The sequence below is a fragment of the Monodelphis domestica genome, chromosome 4, assembly GCF_027887165.1.
Source record: "Monodelphis domestica isolate mMonDom1 chromosome 4, mMonDom1.pri, whole genome shotgun sequence".
Lineage (NCBI taxonomy): Eukaryota > Metazoa > Chordata > Mammalia > Didelphimorphia > Didelphidae > Monodelphis > Monodelphis domestica.
The window spans coordinates 451842078-451860209 of NC_077230.1; the positions used below are offsets into that span (position 1 = coordinate 451842078).

Here is an 18132-nt window from a genome sequence, read left to right on the forward strand (position 1 = left end):
GAATAGAGAGCTCCCAATGAGAGAAGTTCTTCAGGCAATCTATAAAAATGATTATGATTTAGATGACATTTTGGAAAGAGTGAATAGATAGATTTTATTTGGGAAGAGATTGAATGAATCCATATAGATCTCCTGAGCTCTCCTAGAGAGATTTATTATTATATCATATGATTCACATGAGGTAATAGGGGTTCAGGAGAGAGAGATTTCACTTTCAAATCCATAGACTAGGGAAAACTTCAAGCACAAGGGACGGGGCATGAATTTGGATAAAAGGATAAATAAAAAAGGAGTATGTCAGTATTGGTGTAAATGACAATCATTAAAGATGAAACTCACACATTGGACTGAATATTAAATAAAACTCAATATTGGAATAAGATCAAAGAGATTACCTAATAGAAATTCTTCCATTTAAAGAAGAGGAAACTAAAGTTAGATTTCCTGAATTTCCTGAATGTCACTCTCAAGAAAGATCATGTTAAATTGATTCTTGGGACACTAAAGCCATTATTGTTTTTTGTTGCTATGAATGAACTGGGGACTCAGTAAGAAGTTAAATTAAGAACACTATACATTTACTGGCATAAAGAATGACAGTTAGATAGAGAAATGAAATAATATTCAGTGAAGTAAGGATCAGGTCTAATTATAGATATTTTTGGAAGATCTTAATTAGGTGAGGTTAAAGAGAATAGAAATGAGGGATTAAGAATCTTTTGAGGGGGCAGCTGGGTAGCTCAGTGGATTAAGAGCCAGTCCTAGAGATGGGAGGTCCTAGGTTCAAATTTGGCCTCAGCCACTTCCTAGCTGTGTGACCCTGGGCAAGTCACTTGACCCCCATTGCCTAGCCCTTACCACTCTTCTGCCTTGGAGCCAATACACAGTATTGACTCCAAGACGGAAGGTAAGGGTTTAAAAAAAAAAAAGAATCTTTTGATCTTGAAGTTTCCTTTCAGCTATCTATCCCATAATTCTAAAATATCTTCTAGGCCAGTGATGGTGAGCCTTTTAGAGATGAAATGCTGGGTCTTGCCTGCCCCCCCCCCCCAAGGACAGAGAAATTACTCTCATTGGGCTGCTGGGCAGAGGGGAAGATAATGTGAAAGAATGCCATCAGGCACAGTGGAGAGGTGGGAAAGAACAGCTCCACCGAGTTCCTCTGCCTTTCTAATAAAAAACTGGTGGGAAAGAGGACAGCTGCATGCCCATGTGGGCTATTTTTGGCACCCGTGCCATAGGTTTGCCATCACTGTTCTAGACAATGAGGAGTCTTTAAATACTTTAAGCAGAAAGATGATAAAGGAATAATTTCGTAACAGATAAGGGACAAAGGAAGAAAGGCATTTTTTCTGAGAGATTAAGAACAGGAAGGGGAGAAACAGAAAATAAAGAGGTCTGAAAGCAGAGAGAATAGATAGACCATAGAGGAAAACAGAGTATCTTTGAGTGAGATAAAGGTAACAGAGTGATCAACTGGAAATATAGAGATATGCAAGAGATAAAAATAAGAACAGAGAAAACTATCATGGAGGAAGCATAACAGAGAAGAGGGTGACCATGTCCTCAGACTCTTTAGAACTATGAGCAGAGAGAAGGATTGAAATAATAGCAGCCTAAATTTCAGGGGGGGAAAGAGCCATGAGAGCAAAATAATCAATGATCAGAGTTGGCAAATGATGAGAGTGGCAATAGGGAAAATATACCAGTCAGAAATACTGGGTAAGAACCAAAGGATGCTGGAGACGGGGAGACCAATTTAAGAGTCATTGCATCAAATTGCTAGGGTGCATTATAAAGATTTGATTAGCATAAATATCAGCATAGGGAAAGGTATATAATAAGATGCAGAAAAACAATTATTCCAGAGTGGCTTGTTGATTCTTTTCCTGTCCCCCAAAAGACAAGGGTTCAAATAAAATTCTATCTAGTTAAGCAGCTCCTGGTAGAGGTTCCCTGTTTATCATCCCTTAAATCTAAAAATGAAACCTCAAAGGCACTTACCACTAAAGTGTTCTCTGTTGATGTGATGAAGTACAGAACTCAAGTAGAAAATCTGCCTCTTTATATGTCTGGATGTGTAATTGTTCTTACTTAAAAGGGCTGAATTTTCCAAGCATATCTGCTCCCAGAGCACTTTATTATCATGAGTATGACAAATGACACTCCCTGCCATGGGAATCCAAGATGTAAGCAAGGAATTAAACTTTTTAAACTGATGTGTATATCCTTCAGGTATTTCTAACACTAAGGGAATTTCCCTATCTAAAATTACTAATGAATTGATGACAATGATCAAGTAATTTTCCATGAACAAAGGGGACAGAAACTTTCCTGGGCTTACCAAGAAGATACTAGTGTGATTAATATAACACAGTGGAAGGATGATATTAAAAATAAGTATTATTTTATTAGTTTAGGGATCAGAAGTAAAGTGGCTGCTTGAGAAAAGAACTGGAGTTTGAAGCAGAGCTGAGAAAGCATGTTAATTTCAGATATGACAGTTATAATAACTATTTGTCTATGTCAATTACTCTCTCTGGCAGTTGGCAGAGACACTCTCTGAGGGCTGGAGGAGGTAACATCTTTACCTCTCTGTCTGAGGGAAAGACTGGAAGGAGCTCAGTGTTTTCCTTTCCCAAGTTGGGAAACACTATTGAATATATATTGTGGTTTTTATAGATTGTTTAACTCTGAGAAGACCAAAGGAAAACCTGGTCTTTGGTTTGGATTCTGAATCTGTTAAGACTCAGAATCCTAACTGGATTCTTGTTGAGACTCAACCAGGTAGTCTTTGCTATTTTATAATTTGAAGGCAAAGTTAAGAAATATAAGGATAATAGTTGTAGTTTTTATTTAGGTAGTATAAATTTGGGTTAGTCAGATCATGGAGGATTAGTATAGCCTGCCAAACATAGGAGAAGTGGTTCCTTGAGGAACCTGGAAGTTTATTTGGGTGGATTTAGAATCCCTTAGAATTAGAAATCCTTAGAATTTAGAAATCCTAATTTTTCCTTATATATTTCAATAAATATTTTATGTTTATAATAAGAGTCTATTTAGCATCCTTGCACCTGGCCCTGAAAGGAAGTTCACATTTGAGCTTCACTTCATCACTAAAGATACTTTTGATTGCATCTATGTGTGCATCTATGATTACATCACATTGATTACATCTAGTTTTGAAAAGTTTTGAAACTATATGGGAACAGTTTTTTATCATCTCTTTGGAATATAGACCCAGTAGCACTACTTGTAGATCTTAAATATAATTTGTCTCTTTCTCTACCAGTTTGCTTATATTTTCATGTTTTATATTAACTGCTTGGATACATCAGACCACAATGTCTTGACACGGTCACACGTGGAGGCCAGGAGGTCACAAAGTGACTCCTTGGCAGTATGGAAACATCCACTCAGCCCCCTCTGTGTGACTTCTCTTATGAACATCGCTTACTAATGGAATTGATATGATTATTGTCCTCTCCTTAGTCTCAGAAAAAGTAATATGAGAGCAAAATACTTGCTCACTATTCCCCCGAAATATCACCAAAAGATCAGACTCACAAAACCAAACCCAAAAGACTGTCATGGGTTAATTTTTGCTTAGGTATATAATTCCCAACAAAAACTGTGCCCAGAAATTCCCTACTCCTATACACAGAAACAAATTCTCTTAAGCAGTACATAAATCATCATAGGGAGAAGCTTATACAATATGCCGTAGTATATCATGCCTCAGTGATTCAATTTACCAATCAAAACCCATCTTGGAAAACTCCCCAATGAAACTCTGAAAAATGATTAGTTTAATATTAAAACTAGTTGTGCTTCTATCACCCCTTTGATCTTTCAACTTGGCTGCAGTGTTGTTGATTGTCTCTAGAACTTCTGATTGAGTTTCTATTTTTCTTAAAAGTAATATATGATTTTCTTTGGTTGTCTATAAGCTCAAGCACCTCACAGGTTAATGAAAAAACTGACCTCTAGTTATGCCACCTGTGACAAAATCATTTATTTTTTGCAAAACCTTTGTGTATCCTGTCAGAGTCAATAGTAACAATATAAGTGTATATAATGATCACAGGATGTTAATCAAATGATTTGTCAAAAGTTAACATGTCACCCAATTATCTGTGTTTGAACATGTATGTTGACTAATGTAGCTATGTGCCAAGAAAATGGGTATAAAAATAAAAAACACCCCTGGGCCTAGTGGAAGCAGCTCCATGCAGAGCTCAGCCCCAGGCTGACACATATATAGCTGTCTCCCATCACTCATTTCCATCACACCTGACTGAAAATCCCTGAAGCCATGAGCAAGGCAGGCCCTGAGCTCATGGCAATTAATCTTGCATATTTCTTTGGATTTTGACAAAATGTACACTGTCCTATGCAGAGACTGTGATCTATATTTGGTTTATCCTAATCAGTTTTTTTCACAAGTTTAAGTCACTAATCCTTTAGCCAAGTATTTTGGATTTGAGGATTTAACAAATACTACAGCACAGGGCTTATTTTAAAAATATTTTTTGAAAACAATTTGTTCCACTGTCCAGCCTCTAGTTTTAGACAAGTATAAAATTGTCTTAATGAGTGTTGCAGGATAGTATAATCAGTTTAAATCATCTTAAGCTCTCTTCTTTCTCACTTAATCTTCTTTATTCCTCTAAGGTTTTTGATGCTATTTTGTTACTTTCTATTACTCTTGTAAAGATATAAGAGTGGTAGAAGAGCATGGAATCCTGCTGAGTATGCCAAGGGTTAGGACAAAAATTCTACACTGATTATGCCCATACATAGACTACCATAAACTCTTTGATGATACCAAAAAAGAAGGGCCCATTGGTTCACAATTGGTTTTATTGGCCTTGCTAGGATTAAATAATTTAATCTTTGTTATTGGAGATGCCTACTCACAATAGGCATGACAGAGTATCATGGTGGATCCTCACACCAACTCCAGGTCAGGCTAGATATTATATAGAAATAGAACAAATAAAGGATAGTGCTAGAAATGGCTCTGGGCATGCAGAAATTTAAAGTTTGGAGACTTGGAACAAATTATTTTGTTCTTTACATTTAGTCCAAATTGTTTTCATTCTCTTTGGAGCCATAGCTCATGTTGTCAGTCTTTCTGTCATAATAAAACTATAACATAATGCTCCCACATATGATTTACATGACAATGAGTAAAATATATATTTCCAATAAATTTTATTCATATATTTTGATTTTATTCCACCATAGTTTCACACAGAACAGATCTCAAACTCATTAGTTTAATGAGAGGATGTCTACCAAACATGTAAAGACTTCCCCTACTACACAGATGTGTATAAATATATGCACATATAAGAATATAAATATATGCATGTACAAAAATACATACCTCAATTGTTCTTAATTACAGTTTAAATTAGTTGGTCTGTAATGAGTCAACTCAATTGTTAACTAACAGTAATTTAAAAAATGAAAATTTCCATGTTTCATGAGTTTATAAAGTACTTTTATAATATAATTTTAATCTGAGAACAACTGTAGAGCAGTTAAAATAAGTATTGTTTACAGACTTGTAAATATGAGAAAATTTAGACTTATGGATGATACAATCTCACATAAAGTAGGGTGGTAAATGGATGATACAGATAACATTTGATCCCAAGCATTCTGTCTTTGAGTATACTGCTTTATTGGCTACAGTCTTTCATCACTAAATATTTAAAGATCTTTACACTATAGAGAACTTCACTTGACAGAGAGGAAGTTTTGGTATCTGATATGATATAACCAATTTGGGGGGGGTGGATTTTGATATCATAAGATATTAGTGCAAGAAATTAGTTTCATATGAAAGGTTGAATATTGAATGTCTGCCCTAGAGTAACTTGTTATAAAATATAATGGTCCTCCAATTCATAATTATTGAAATAATTTCTACCCCTAATTTCTAAAATCCTTTTACCCGAGCATTAGATGTCAGCTTCCCACCACCTTATGAAAGGATTCTGTTTGTCATAATGCAAGAGCGGAATGTTCAACTGGGACAGGATTAGGAACAAGCACTTATTGAGAACTCTTTTTACACCTTAGAGGATAACAGTATCCATGGAGATGGGAGTCATAGGACATCAGGACAAAGGGAATAATAGTTGGGAAACATGCAGCCATGAACTGTGCAATTGATAACAGAAAGAAGCTATATTTATTGAACTGAAAAGCAGAAAATGTCAAGATGGAATCAATTGAATAGAAGGAGATGTATGTGCACACTAGTAAAAGGATTGCATTGGGGGCAGCTGGATAGCTCAGTGGATTGAGAGCCAGACCTAGAGACGGGAGGTCATAGGTTCAAATTTGACCTCAGATACTTCCCAGCTGTGTGACCCTGGGCAAGTCACTTGACCCCCATTGCCTAGCCCTTACCACTCTTCTGCCTTGGAACCAATAAGCAGTATTGACTCCAAGATGGAAGGTAAGGGTTTAAAAAAAAAAAGGATTGCATGTGTGGCTCTTATCTCAGGGGGATTTCTGGAAGAAATGTGGACATTGTGAATATGTTAGACATGTTGATGGTGGCTATGCATCTTCTATGCAGAAGAAAAATGAGGTAGGCACTGGCCCAGATCATGAATCCCATGCAGATGACATCAGGAAGAGAGAAAATAATTATGTAGAATGAGGCAGAACCTGCAATTGAACAATATCCCAGATTCCACCATCTTGTGTGGTTACCATTGAACCTTGAGTTATGCATGATTCCAAGAGGAGTGAAATCAATCAACAGGTAGAAGCACCAGCAGAAGATACAAGAAGGGATAATGTGCTTTGGGGCTTGGGCTTTGAGTTGAAACCACCTGGAGTTACTGGGATGGATGGTGATGACCTGAAAACCACACAGAAGGCAGTTAGTGCTGAAGGAAACACTCCTGGACGCAATGTGAAGGTAATTGATAAGTTTACAGCCCAAAGGATCCAGGAAATTTTTTAAGCCCAGATAGAACATTGTCTGAAGAAGACCTTTAGAGAGAAGGACTTTCAAGTTGATTATGGCCAAGTTGACACAAATGGCATTGATGGGCCTTAGGGTGACCAGTGAGACAAGTGAGGATGTGAAGTAACAGTAGGAAGGAATTTCCTAAAAGCCCAATTATAGTCTGGGAGATGAAGACAATGGTCAACAACATATCACTGAGCTTCATTTTCTCAATATCTTGAGGAAACAATGGTGGTCAAGTCCATAAAAAGCCTATAGGAAAATAAGACATTTATTAAATACCTACTGGTTGTAAACCTTAAAATTTCTTAGACTTATGAATGTTGGAAATTTCCCCATTGGGAAATTTCATACTTGAAAAATTTCCTACTGATAGTAAGAACTCTATTGGAATGTGAAACTCCTTGGCATGGGAGGATCCTTCTCCTTCCTAATTAAGACTACTTTAGGACAGAAACGTTTTGCTAAACAATGGAAAGGGCTTTGACCTATGCTTAAGCATAGAACAGGAAGTTCTTTGAGTCATGATTGATTTTAGAATTGATACAATAGAAATACTTGGAATGACAGAACCAGGTCTTGGAACTTCCATTCTTCACCCTACTCAGAGTACCAGGATTTAGGAAGGGCTGCAGCAAAGATCAAGATTTAATTATTTGAGAAAATGACCTTCAACAGACATGTGCAAAGGAAACAGACCTCTGGGTGGTCCTGGGTCAAGCTAGAGCCACCATTGGCACAGGGGAGACATTGGCAGTGATTGGTAGATGTGAGAACTGAGGGGAGGGGACTTAGATGGTTTGCTTAAAGATAGTGAGGTCTGAGGACAGGAGGAGGAGGTTTTTCTCTGGGAGCTTTTGCTCGGAGAGGTTTTGCTCTGAAGGAGTCTGAGACGAGAGAGGTCCTGGAGGGAGAGCTCCTGGAGAGATCTGAAAGGAGGGTTTGCTCTGAAGGAGGCTGGAGGTGGAGGCCCCTGAGACTGTTTCTCCATTTTGGTCACGTGAGTGATAGGGACTGATCTCTTTTCTTTGTCTCAGCTATCTAAGGGCTTGGGCCTTTGGCCCAGCCTAAGCAGAGGGGGTATTTAAGTCCTATTCCCTTCTCTCCCCTTTCTCTCTCTCTCTCTCTCTCTCTCTCTCTCTCTCTCTCTCTCTCTCTCTCTCTCTCTCTCTCTCTCTCTCTCTCTCTCTCTCTCTCTCTCTCCCTCTCTCATACCTTTCTTCCTCCTGTTTGTAATTAAAAACTCCATAAAAGGTTGACTGCTGACTTGAGTTTTCATTTAGGAATTACATAGCTGAATTCCTTGGCAACCTTAAATTAATATCAGTCTTTTAAAGTGATTTCCATATCACAGGTTGTGTGAAGATTGGATTTGGCTATCCCCTGATTGTAACAATGAAGGTACTTAGCTCTTCCTTTATTGGGAAAATTGAATTTTAAGCCCCAATCTATTTTTAGATTTTAATAGTGATTACTCAGTGAAGTACATCCACCAATTTTAATCTAAGAAAAAAATAACTAACTACTAAAGGTGTGAACTAACTACTAAAGGTGAGAACTAGCTAAAAAAAAGGTATGATCTAACCAAAAGAGGTATAAATACCCATTTCATGCATTGAGTGAGAGGTCTGTGATCCACGTGTGAAAGAGTTGGCAGTCTTGGAGAGGAGTGTCTGCTATTCTTGGAAATTTAGGGGAGATGACACAAGACAAAAAGATCTTTAAATAGAGGACCACAGAGGCCAAAAATTCCTCTGACTTGGAGTTGAATTAGAGTGAAGAAGAGTCACTCTGAGCAGAGAATGGAAGAGTCACTCAGAGTTGGACTGGAAGATGGACACTTGAGGACAAGACAGGAAGACAGACACTCAGACTTGATTGTGGAACTCAACCCTGGAGGAGTTCCTGCAGAAGACCTCAGACTGCTTTATTTTTAGACAATCACAGTGGTGAGTATAAAGGCTGACTTAGTTTCCCTGTCTTTCGGGAGGTGTGAACCTCTGAGAAAGGCCCAACATCCTGAGACTCCTTTCCCTGATTAGGGCCTTAGAATTTCTACCTGGCTCAGAGGAAGCTGGAGTTTCTCTTCCTCCCTCCCTCTCCCTGTCCCTCTCTCTCTCTCTCTCTCTCTCTCTCTCTCTCTCTCTCTCTCTCTCTCTCTCTCTCTCTCTCTCTCTCTCTCTCTCTCTCTAATATCTTACCTCTATTTTAAATAAAACTACCATAAATTCCATTCTACTTTAGTAATTCATTTGGGATTTAGAAATTTAATACCTGGAAACCACCAATTAATATTATTAAGTCCAACCAACTATAAATTTAATAGTTGCTATTGTAGAAGATGAGAATTTTGGGGAGAATAGAAAAAGTGGCTTGTGTGATATATACAATCCAAATGACATTGATCTGAAGTTATCATAAAAAATTGTTTTGTTTTCATGGATATTCCATTGGTAGTTGGAAAGGGAAAGCAAATCAAATATTAGGAATTTTGACACTAGAAATCCAGCTTACCTTTTGGTTGTTTTTTATTTGTGTTATATGCTTTTCTGGTAGCATAATGAATTAACCAAATAATCTTTTCAATCAGAAACTTTAAAAATATATTTTTAAAATACGGTTGATACAATTTTTAATATGACAACATTAAAGTTGAGATTACCAAAAACAGATGTGGTGATTTTCAGTATTATTCAGTCTTAACTAAATCTTTTCAATACCATTTGTGGTTTTCTTGTCAAAGATAACATCCATATCATTTTACAAATGAGGGAACTGGGATATATAGGATTACATGAGCTGTCCAGGGTTGTAAAATTAGTAAAAGTCTGAGACCAAATTTTAATTTAGGAAGAAGAGTTTCACATTCTAACCACTGCACTGCTTACATTTTTTATGGTAATATAGAAAGACCTTAAATGTGTCTATGATTTCATATTCTTTTTGAAATGGTAAAGAAGTTAAGGAACTTTTGGCATACTTATTTTCTTGTTATTGAAGTCAGAAGAAAACTGAAATATTACATCCCCTACTTAACATATGTGCCACTTAACTAGATGACTGAATTCTCTCACAAAAAGAAAATAATAATAGGACTTATTGACTAGTGAAGATTACACAGCTTAGGTATTGAGTAAATAAGTGGACATTATTGGTAAATATGTGTGGTAGAAATATTCAGTCCTTGAACCAGTGACTATGTGGTGAACCTCAGAGTCATTAAGATATCTGCAAAGATGCCAATGGTTACGGATTCCATTATACCAACAAAAGAATTATTAATTCATGGCTGGAGAACTATTTTCTTCCTAAAACAACATGTAAAATTGTATTTTGTTTTAAACTTAAATTTAATCATTTTAGAACCACAGATTTCAAAAATAAAACTAAACTCTTCTTGTGTTTATTTGGTTTTTTTCTATTAACAATTTGTATTGATGTTTTTAGAATTCATTGAACAATCATAGTAATCATTTGATTAAGATTGAAAGGAGGGAAAAAAATCTCCCAAATTAACTTCTGTCTCATTTTGTGTTTATTTTAGGTGAATACAATGCCTCATATTTAAAAAGAATGCATGGGCATTGCTATTTTCCTTCACTCTCATTTCTATGATTTATAACTGCACTTCTTGAACAATGGACACATTTTCCTACTTCATTAGAGGGAAGCCAAAACCTCAGGATAGTGATGTAGTATGATTATTTATTTTTAAAAAGCTCATTTTTATATACTGCTGAGGATAAATAAGCCCAAGAGACAAAACTAATGCATTTACCATATCATAAGAGAAAACTAAGTTGCCATAAAATGGTACTTTTATAGATAATAGTCATTTTAGCTAAATCTCTTAAAATTTTAGCACATGAAAAATAAAATAGGTCTTATTTCACAAGGGTGTTGAGAGAATAATGTAAGAAAAGTGATATTATAAACCTAAAAGAATGATAAAATATTTCTAATAATAGAGGATGATATTGATATTAATAAGAAAATTTGGATTAAGTATGATAAAATGAATATTAGCTGGTCTGTGGGAATAGAATACATTCTATTCCTTTGCTGGGGGAATTATAGATGCTTAGACCATACATGGAAAATAGTTTCTGCTTAACAAATTTCACAATAATTTAAACTTACAAAATTATCATTAGAAATAAAAACTTCTCTACCTGACTCCAATATACTGTGTTCCTTTATATTAATATGCTACAATAATCTACTTCATCCAGTTTAGCATGCATCTAAATATTCTAACATAAAATTAGAATAATGCCAATGCTATTAAAAAAACAAAAATATGGAGAACCAAATAGTAAATAAACAAAAATTTTCAAATATCAACCTTTTGCCTTATAATATACAAGATGGCAAGAATGAAAAGATGGGAGAGGAAAGGATTTCTGCCCCCCAGGAGTATCTATTAAAAATGAAGTAAAATATCAACAGTGAGGAAAATGAGATTCATAACAGATATGAGTGTGTATTTGAAAAGACAGAGAGGCATAAAATGAAAAAGCAATCAGTAAGTAGAAGCAAGAACACCGGAGTCATGCAAAATTCCAATAATTCTTACATTATTTTTACTGCTTGGTTACCTTCATATTTCAAGGTCTCCTCATGATACTGATGTTGTCATAGAACATTTGTGGAGTTCATTGTCTAACCATTGCTCACTGACCAATAGTGAGACAAGAGAAAGAGGCATCAAAAATTTTCTTCATTCAGAGTAAAATATTCTCTACCAAAAAGTGGAAAGAAATACATGTCTGTTATTGAACATAGTCTATTTATAACATATAATACTGTTATGTTTGTGTAACAAAATATAGAAATTATAAAACATATATATATAGACACAAATGGATGCATACCATCGTGTGCAAAAATATTACTGTTTACAGAGCTACTTATAAGAGATATAAAGAATAAATGTGTGTTTTGTGACAGAAGTGGTTACAAGAGATAAAGATAATCATAGCTAAACTTTATGTAACACCTATTATGTACAAGATAGTGTGGTAGACTTTTTACCATCATTATCTTATTTGATCACCACATCAACATGGTAGATGCTATTATCATCCTCATTTTAGAGTTGAGGAAATTGAGAAAATCAGAGGACCAGTGAAATTCAAAGTACCACCCAGCCAATAAGTGACTGAAGTCAAATTTGAACTGAGAGATTCCTGAATCCAGGCTCAGGACTCTACCCACTCTACCAGCTCTGCCACTTGAGACTTGAGAAAAATAAAAAAAAAAGGTCTTCAAAAATCAGCTGCTGTTTTTTAGTCATTTGACTCTGCCTGACTCTCTGTTATTTCATTGTTTATCCATGGCATTTTCTTGGCAAAAATACTTGAATGGTTAGTCATTTTCCTTTCCAAAGTGTCCCCATTTGACAGATGGGAAACTTAGGAAAAGAGAAGTTAAGTGACTTGACCATGGTCACACATCTAGTGGAAGGCAGCTTTGAATTTGGATCTTCCTGACTCCAGGCCCAGAGCTCTGTCAAATGCATCACTGAGAAGCCATTGAAACTATTATAAAGGAAGGAAGAGAAATAAGAAGAAATCAGCTTTTTGAAATCGGCCCTGTGGTTTTTTTTTTTTTCGAGGAGAAATTAGCATGTCCTGAGATTATCCATAACAAATGTTGTGAATAAGGGAATGGCCAAAAGCAAGAGAAACCTGAAGTTTGAAGGGATGCCTCAGAAAAGGAGCAAATGGAACCTTCAGGACCTGTGGAGGATGGGAGAGTTCCATGAAGATTCAAAAAGCTGTTGGAGCCAGAAGGATCTCTTCTTCTTATCTGGGGAGCTGGGTGGAAGAAAGTACTCATCCTCAAATCCTTTCTGCTTGGACTAAATGAAGATCTCCATGCCCAACTGAAGCCAACATTTGGAATAGAGATTATTTTTTCCCTTAGGGGAAACTCAGAGCATATTCCGTGGAGAGATTTCTTTGGTCAAGCCCTCAAAAGTTGTAGTAGGAAAGAGGTAGTAGGGATCTTTCATTTTGCATTTCATACACACAATAGGAGTTTCCAATAAGACTTCCATAAAGAATAATTGGAGTTTGTACACCAACTGCCATTTCCAAGATTAATTTTAGTAACCTATTTGGATATAAAGAACATCCTTAGAGTCTCTATAGTCCAATACTTTACTTTTATATTTATGGAAACTAAGGTTATATAACTTCTTCAAGGGCACAGAGGAAAAATGGGAAACAAATATTTAATTGAAATTTGAGAAATCCAAAAAAGGCAGAAGAATTCTAATGAGGTGGAGAAATGAGTGGAAAGAAGTAGATGCCTGGGAATTTTAATGTAACAAATATCCAAGCAAATAAATGCATTTTTAAAAAGTTTTGACATATTAATAACCAAATTACATAAGAGTAAGTGAAACATATGATTACTCTTCATTGAATATAATCAGTCTGTAATCATATTAATTAAGAAGCCTAAGTTGAGAATAGTTGCAATAAGGCCAGAAGTGCAATCATTAGAGAAGGGATTTTGTCTAAGGGAGGCTAGAAAAGTATAACTTGGAAAATATTAAAAGAGATGAAAGGATATTGAACATAAGAAGGAGAGTTAGTGATTACTATAGCAATTCTTATAAAAGGTGAAGAGACCCTTGATTAGGAGGCAAGATCTTAGTAGGAACAGAGCATCATTAAGATGTTGAAGACAAATTCTAGCACCTGCTCCAGATTCTTTTCAGGGTACTTTTCCTGTTACTAGAAGATAAGATCTTGAAAACATCATCTCCCTAATTATCTCCTGGAAGATGTTGTCTTGTCTTAAGCTCATACATTTAAATACTGGCTATAGAAGACACTCAACAAGCTTGTTTCTTCATCTTTGATCAAGAGCACTCCTCTAAAAAGAGAATATATGCCTATTATTTGGGATGTATAAGTATATGTGCATATGTGTCTATTGGGTGTGTATGTATAATGGAACAAGTAAGTTCTAGTTGTAAATATTGCACAGCCTGTTCCAATCTGAATCTAAAATTTTAATTATCATCATATGCAAGAGAAGTAACTATCTGTCAAGAGGAAATATGGGAGGTGTCTAAAGAAATGAACTTTTATATCAAGTGTAAATTGCCTTCAGTAATTTGCAGTGATCAGGATCCATACTGCTCCTGCAATTACCAATGAATAACGACAAGGATAAAATATCTGTATACTGACCAATCTCTTACTTGCAAATTTCTTTTCTATTGACTTGCTATATAGATTAGTTTCATAACAATTCTACTGCCACCTACGTTAAACATAAAATAAAATTTAAACCTTAATTTATAATAATAATAATATAATATAATAAAAAATAAAAATAAATTAATCGATATAGGGACTCTGATAAATGATATTTCTCCACTGATAAAGGAAAAGAATTTGGATTGTATTCTGCATTTTAGGTCCATTACATCTCTGAAAGGAGATGCTATAGTGTTTCATCTGCAGCACTCTGTTAGTGCAGTTTATAATTTCATTTCTCATTCAAAGTCACTTTTTGGTAAAATTGTTCTTTTCCACATCACTTTGAATTAGTTGTCCATGCAGGAAGCTGAAGAATGTGCTGTGTATAGCTTAGATCATGATCAGACATTGAAGACACCAGGGTCATCCACTCCACTCTTGTTCTGCCACTGAATTTCAATGATTCTGGAAGAGAGAATTTGTTTGATGACTTTGTGCAACTCTGCTTCACAGAAAGCCAATTCACCCCAAAGTCAACAACATCCATTTCCTACTATGATACACTGCAACATCATGATGTCTACCTAGGGGGGAAAATTACCATATTAAGGAAAGTTGTATTTTTTCCATAACTTTTCATGAGTTTAATATATATTATATAGCGGTATACACCCAAATATACAAATAAATAAAAATGAATATATGTATATATCCTTCAAGAACTCTTACTTGATAGTTCATTTTAGGTGAACCAATTCAATCTATTTCTAATTAAAATAATATAGTAATAGTAATAATAATATCCATGTTTCCTTAAAGTTTGCATACATTTTAATAATTTGATTTTAGTTTCAAAAACAAATTTGCAAGGAAATTTCAATACATATTATTTACATAACTTTCAAAATGGGAAAAATGATCCTTATGGATAGGAAATCCATACCAAAGGTATAGTGTTCTTAGATGATATAGATGATATTTGATCCCAAGCATTTCTATCTCTGAAACTAGCACTTTATTCTCTATACTATATTTCCTTTCAAAATATTTGAAGATTTATACATTGTATAAAAACCTCATTTGCCAACTTTTTGGTAGGTTTTGAATGATAATATATAGGTTCATAATTTGATTCTTTTATTTTTTTTATTAATATGACAGAACAGGATACTTAATGTCTGGTTGAGGGTGACTTGTTATAAAAGATGAAGGTCTTATCTTGGAAACCATGAGTATTGGAGTGATTTCTATGTTTAATATCCATAATATTTTTACCTAGGTGTTATAAAATCTGCTTTTTATCTGCTTATGAAAGGAGTGCATTTTTCAGAGTGTGAGAATTAAATAATTGAGTGGGATATGATGAGGAACAAGTAATTATAGAGAACTTTTATTGCACCATAGGTAATAAAAATATTTGTGGAGTTGGGAATCATAGGATATCAGAACAAAAGGACTGATACATGGGAAACATGCTGCTGTGAATTGTGCAGTCGGTGTGAAAAAGGAATAATATTTACCAAATTGAAAGTTACAAAAGGTTATGATGGAATTAATGGAATAGAAAGAGACATGTGTGCACACTAGTAAAAGGCTTGCATGGGTGGCTTTTGTTTCAGGAAAAGTTCTAGCAGAAAGGTGGGGATTGCGAATGTGTTGGACTTGCTGATGGTGTCTGTGCAGAATAAAAATCAGGTAGGCACTGGCCCAGCTCATGAATCCTATGCAAATGACATCAGGAAGAGAGTAGATAATTACAAAGAATAAGGCATTAAATGAGACAGGTGCTGCAACTGAACAATATCCTAGATGCCACCATTTTGTGTTATTACTCATGAACCTTGAGTTATGCATGATTCCAAGCATAGTGAAATTTATGAACAAGTAGAAGCACCAGCAGAAGAGACAAGAAGGGATAATGTACTTTGGGGCTTGGGCTTTGAGTTGAAACCACCTGGAGTTCCTGGGACTGATGATGATGCCCTGAAAACCAGACAGAAGGCAGGTAGTGGTGAGGGAAACACTCCTGGACACAGTGTGAAGGTACTGGATAAGTTTGCACCCAAGAAGATCAAGGACATTTTTCAAGCCTAAATAAAACATTGTCTGAGGAAGACCTCTGAACAGAAGCACATTCAAGTTGGCTAAGGACAAATTGAAAAAAATGGAATCTATGGGCCTTGGGGTGTGACCAGTGAGGAAAGGGAGGATGTAAAGAAACAGTAGGAAGGAATTCCCTAAAATCCCAATCCCATTCTGGATGATGAAGACAATGGCCAATAACCAGTCATTAAATTGCATTTTCTTAATATCTTTGAGAGAACAATGGTAGTCACATCCCGAAGAGCCTAGAGAAAGATAAGAGATTCATTGACTTCTTACAAGTTGTCATTATAGAGAATGGATCTTTTCTCCTATGTGAGATCAGGTTCAGATACCATAGATTTGAGGTTAATAACCAACCTTATTTGGTTTTCATGGATATCCCATTGGTTGTTGGAGAAAGTTATATATATATATATATATATATATATATATATATATATATATATAATAACTTCAAATTCAGAAGTCTAGCTTCTCTTTCCTTTAGGGAGCTTTTCCTTGGGTTATTATAAGTTTCTTCTAGACAAAAGGAACCCACAAGTTCAATATCATATAGAATTTGGAGAGAAACATTTTTATAAGGTGCTTTTAGAATATAATTGATCTATTTTTTTAAAAAGAACAACTTAAAAGTGGATGTTATCAAGAATTCAATGGGTGATTTCCAGTAATTTTTCCATCATATCTTATTCTTTGCAATCCCATTTGGATTTTTTAACAAAGAATCTGTGATGGTTTGACTTTTTCTTCTCCTGCTCATTTTACACTTCAGGAAACTAAAGCAAATAATGACTGCTTCCGCTAGGCTCTCACAAGTATTAAATGTTTAAGCCCAGATTTGAACCCAGGTAAAGGAATCATCCTGACTCAAGGGCCAATTCTTTGACCAGTTTTCTACTTATAGTGTTATGTTGTTAAAGTTCCTCCTTGGGTCTATGACTTCATAGACATCTTTTTCATATGTTGAGCACATCATTGGACTTTTGGCATAGTCTATTGATAGATGGTCTCAAATTCAGAACCCACAATTGAAACACTAGATCTAATACTTACCAGCTCTGTAACTGCTCTTAATGCAATTGAATTCATTCAGCCATAGTTTTTTTTACACCCTTCCTGGAGGAGCTATAGATGGATAGATATATTTTAGACCATAAGAAAAAAATAAATCCAGTGAAATAAATTTGATCCAATATATTAAATTATATTAAAAATAAAATATTTCCCAAGCTCACTCCAATGTATTCAGTTTCTTAATATTAATGAAATGGTATAAAAACCGATATTTTGGTTAAGAAATTCACATAAATTTCAAATATATCGGTAAAATAATGTCAGCGGTATAAATAAAAGTACAAACAGGAAGAACCAAATAGTCAATCAAGAAGTGTTTCTCTAGTGGATTGAGAGCCAGGCCTAGAGACGGGAGGTCCTAGATTCAAATCTGGCCTCAGATACTTCCCAGCTGTGTGACTCCAGGCAAGTCACTTGACCCCCATTGCCTAGCCCTTACCACTCTTCTGCCTTCAGCATTGATTCCAAGATGGAAGGTAAGGGTTAAAAAAAAAAAAGAAGTGTTTCTCTAATTCCAATTTAATAATATATAAGATGGTAGGAATGAAAAGACATAAATGAAAGAATTTCTACCCTTAACAAACTGTTCAGCTTTATTAAAAATAAAATAAAATATTAAAAGTGTGGTAGATGAGAATTTGGATTCCTGGCTTTTTGTTTTTGTTTTTTTTAACCCCTCACCTTCTGTCTTCGAGTCAATACTGTGTATTGGTTCCAAGGCAGAAGAGTGGTAAG

The 18132-nt window shown here is 35.2% G+C and overlaps 1 protein-coding gene and 1 pseudogene across 1 annotated transcript; both read right to left on the minus strand.

The window, feature by feature from the left end:
- monDomV1R-ps1212 (vomeronasal 1 receptor monDomV1R-ps1212 pseudogene) lies at positions 6498–7202 on the minus strand (annotated as a pseudogene).
- On the minus strand, positions 15595–16518 carry monDomV1R1222 (vomeronasal 1 receptor monDomV1R1222). Its single transcript, NM_001167503.1, is given in 1 exon segment — positions 15595–16518. A coding segment is annotated over 1 exon segment (924 nt).
- Positions 16519–18132: the final 1614 nt, after the last annotated feature.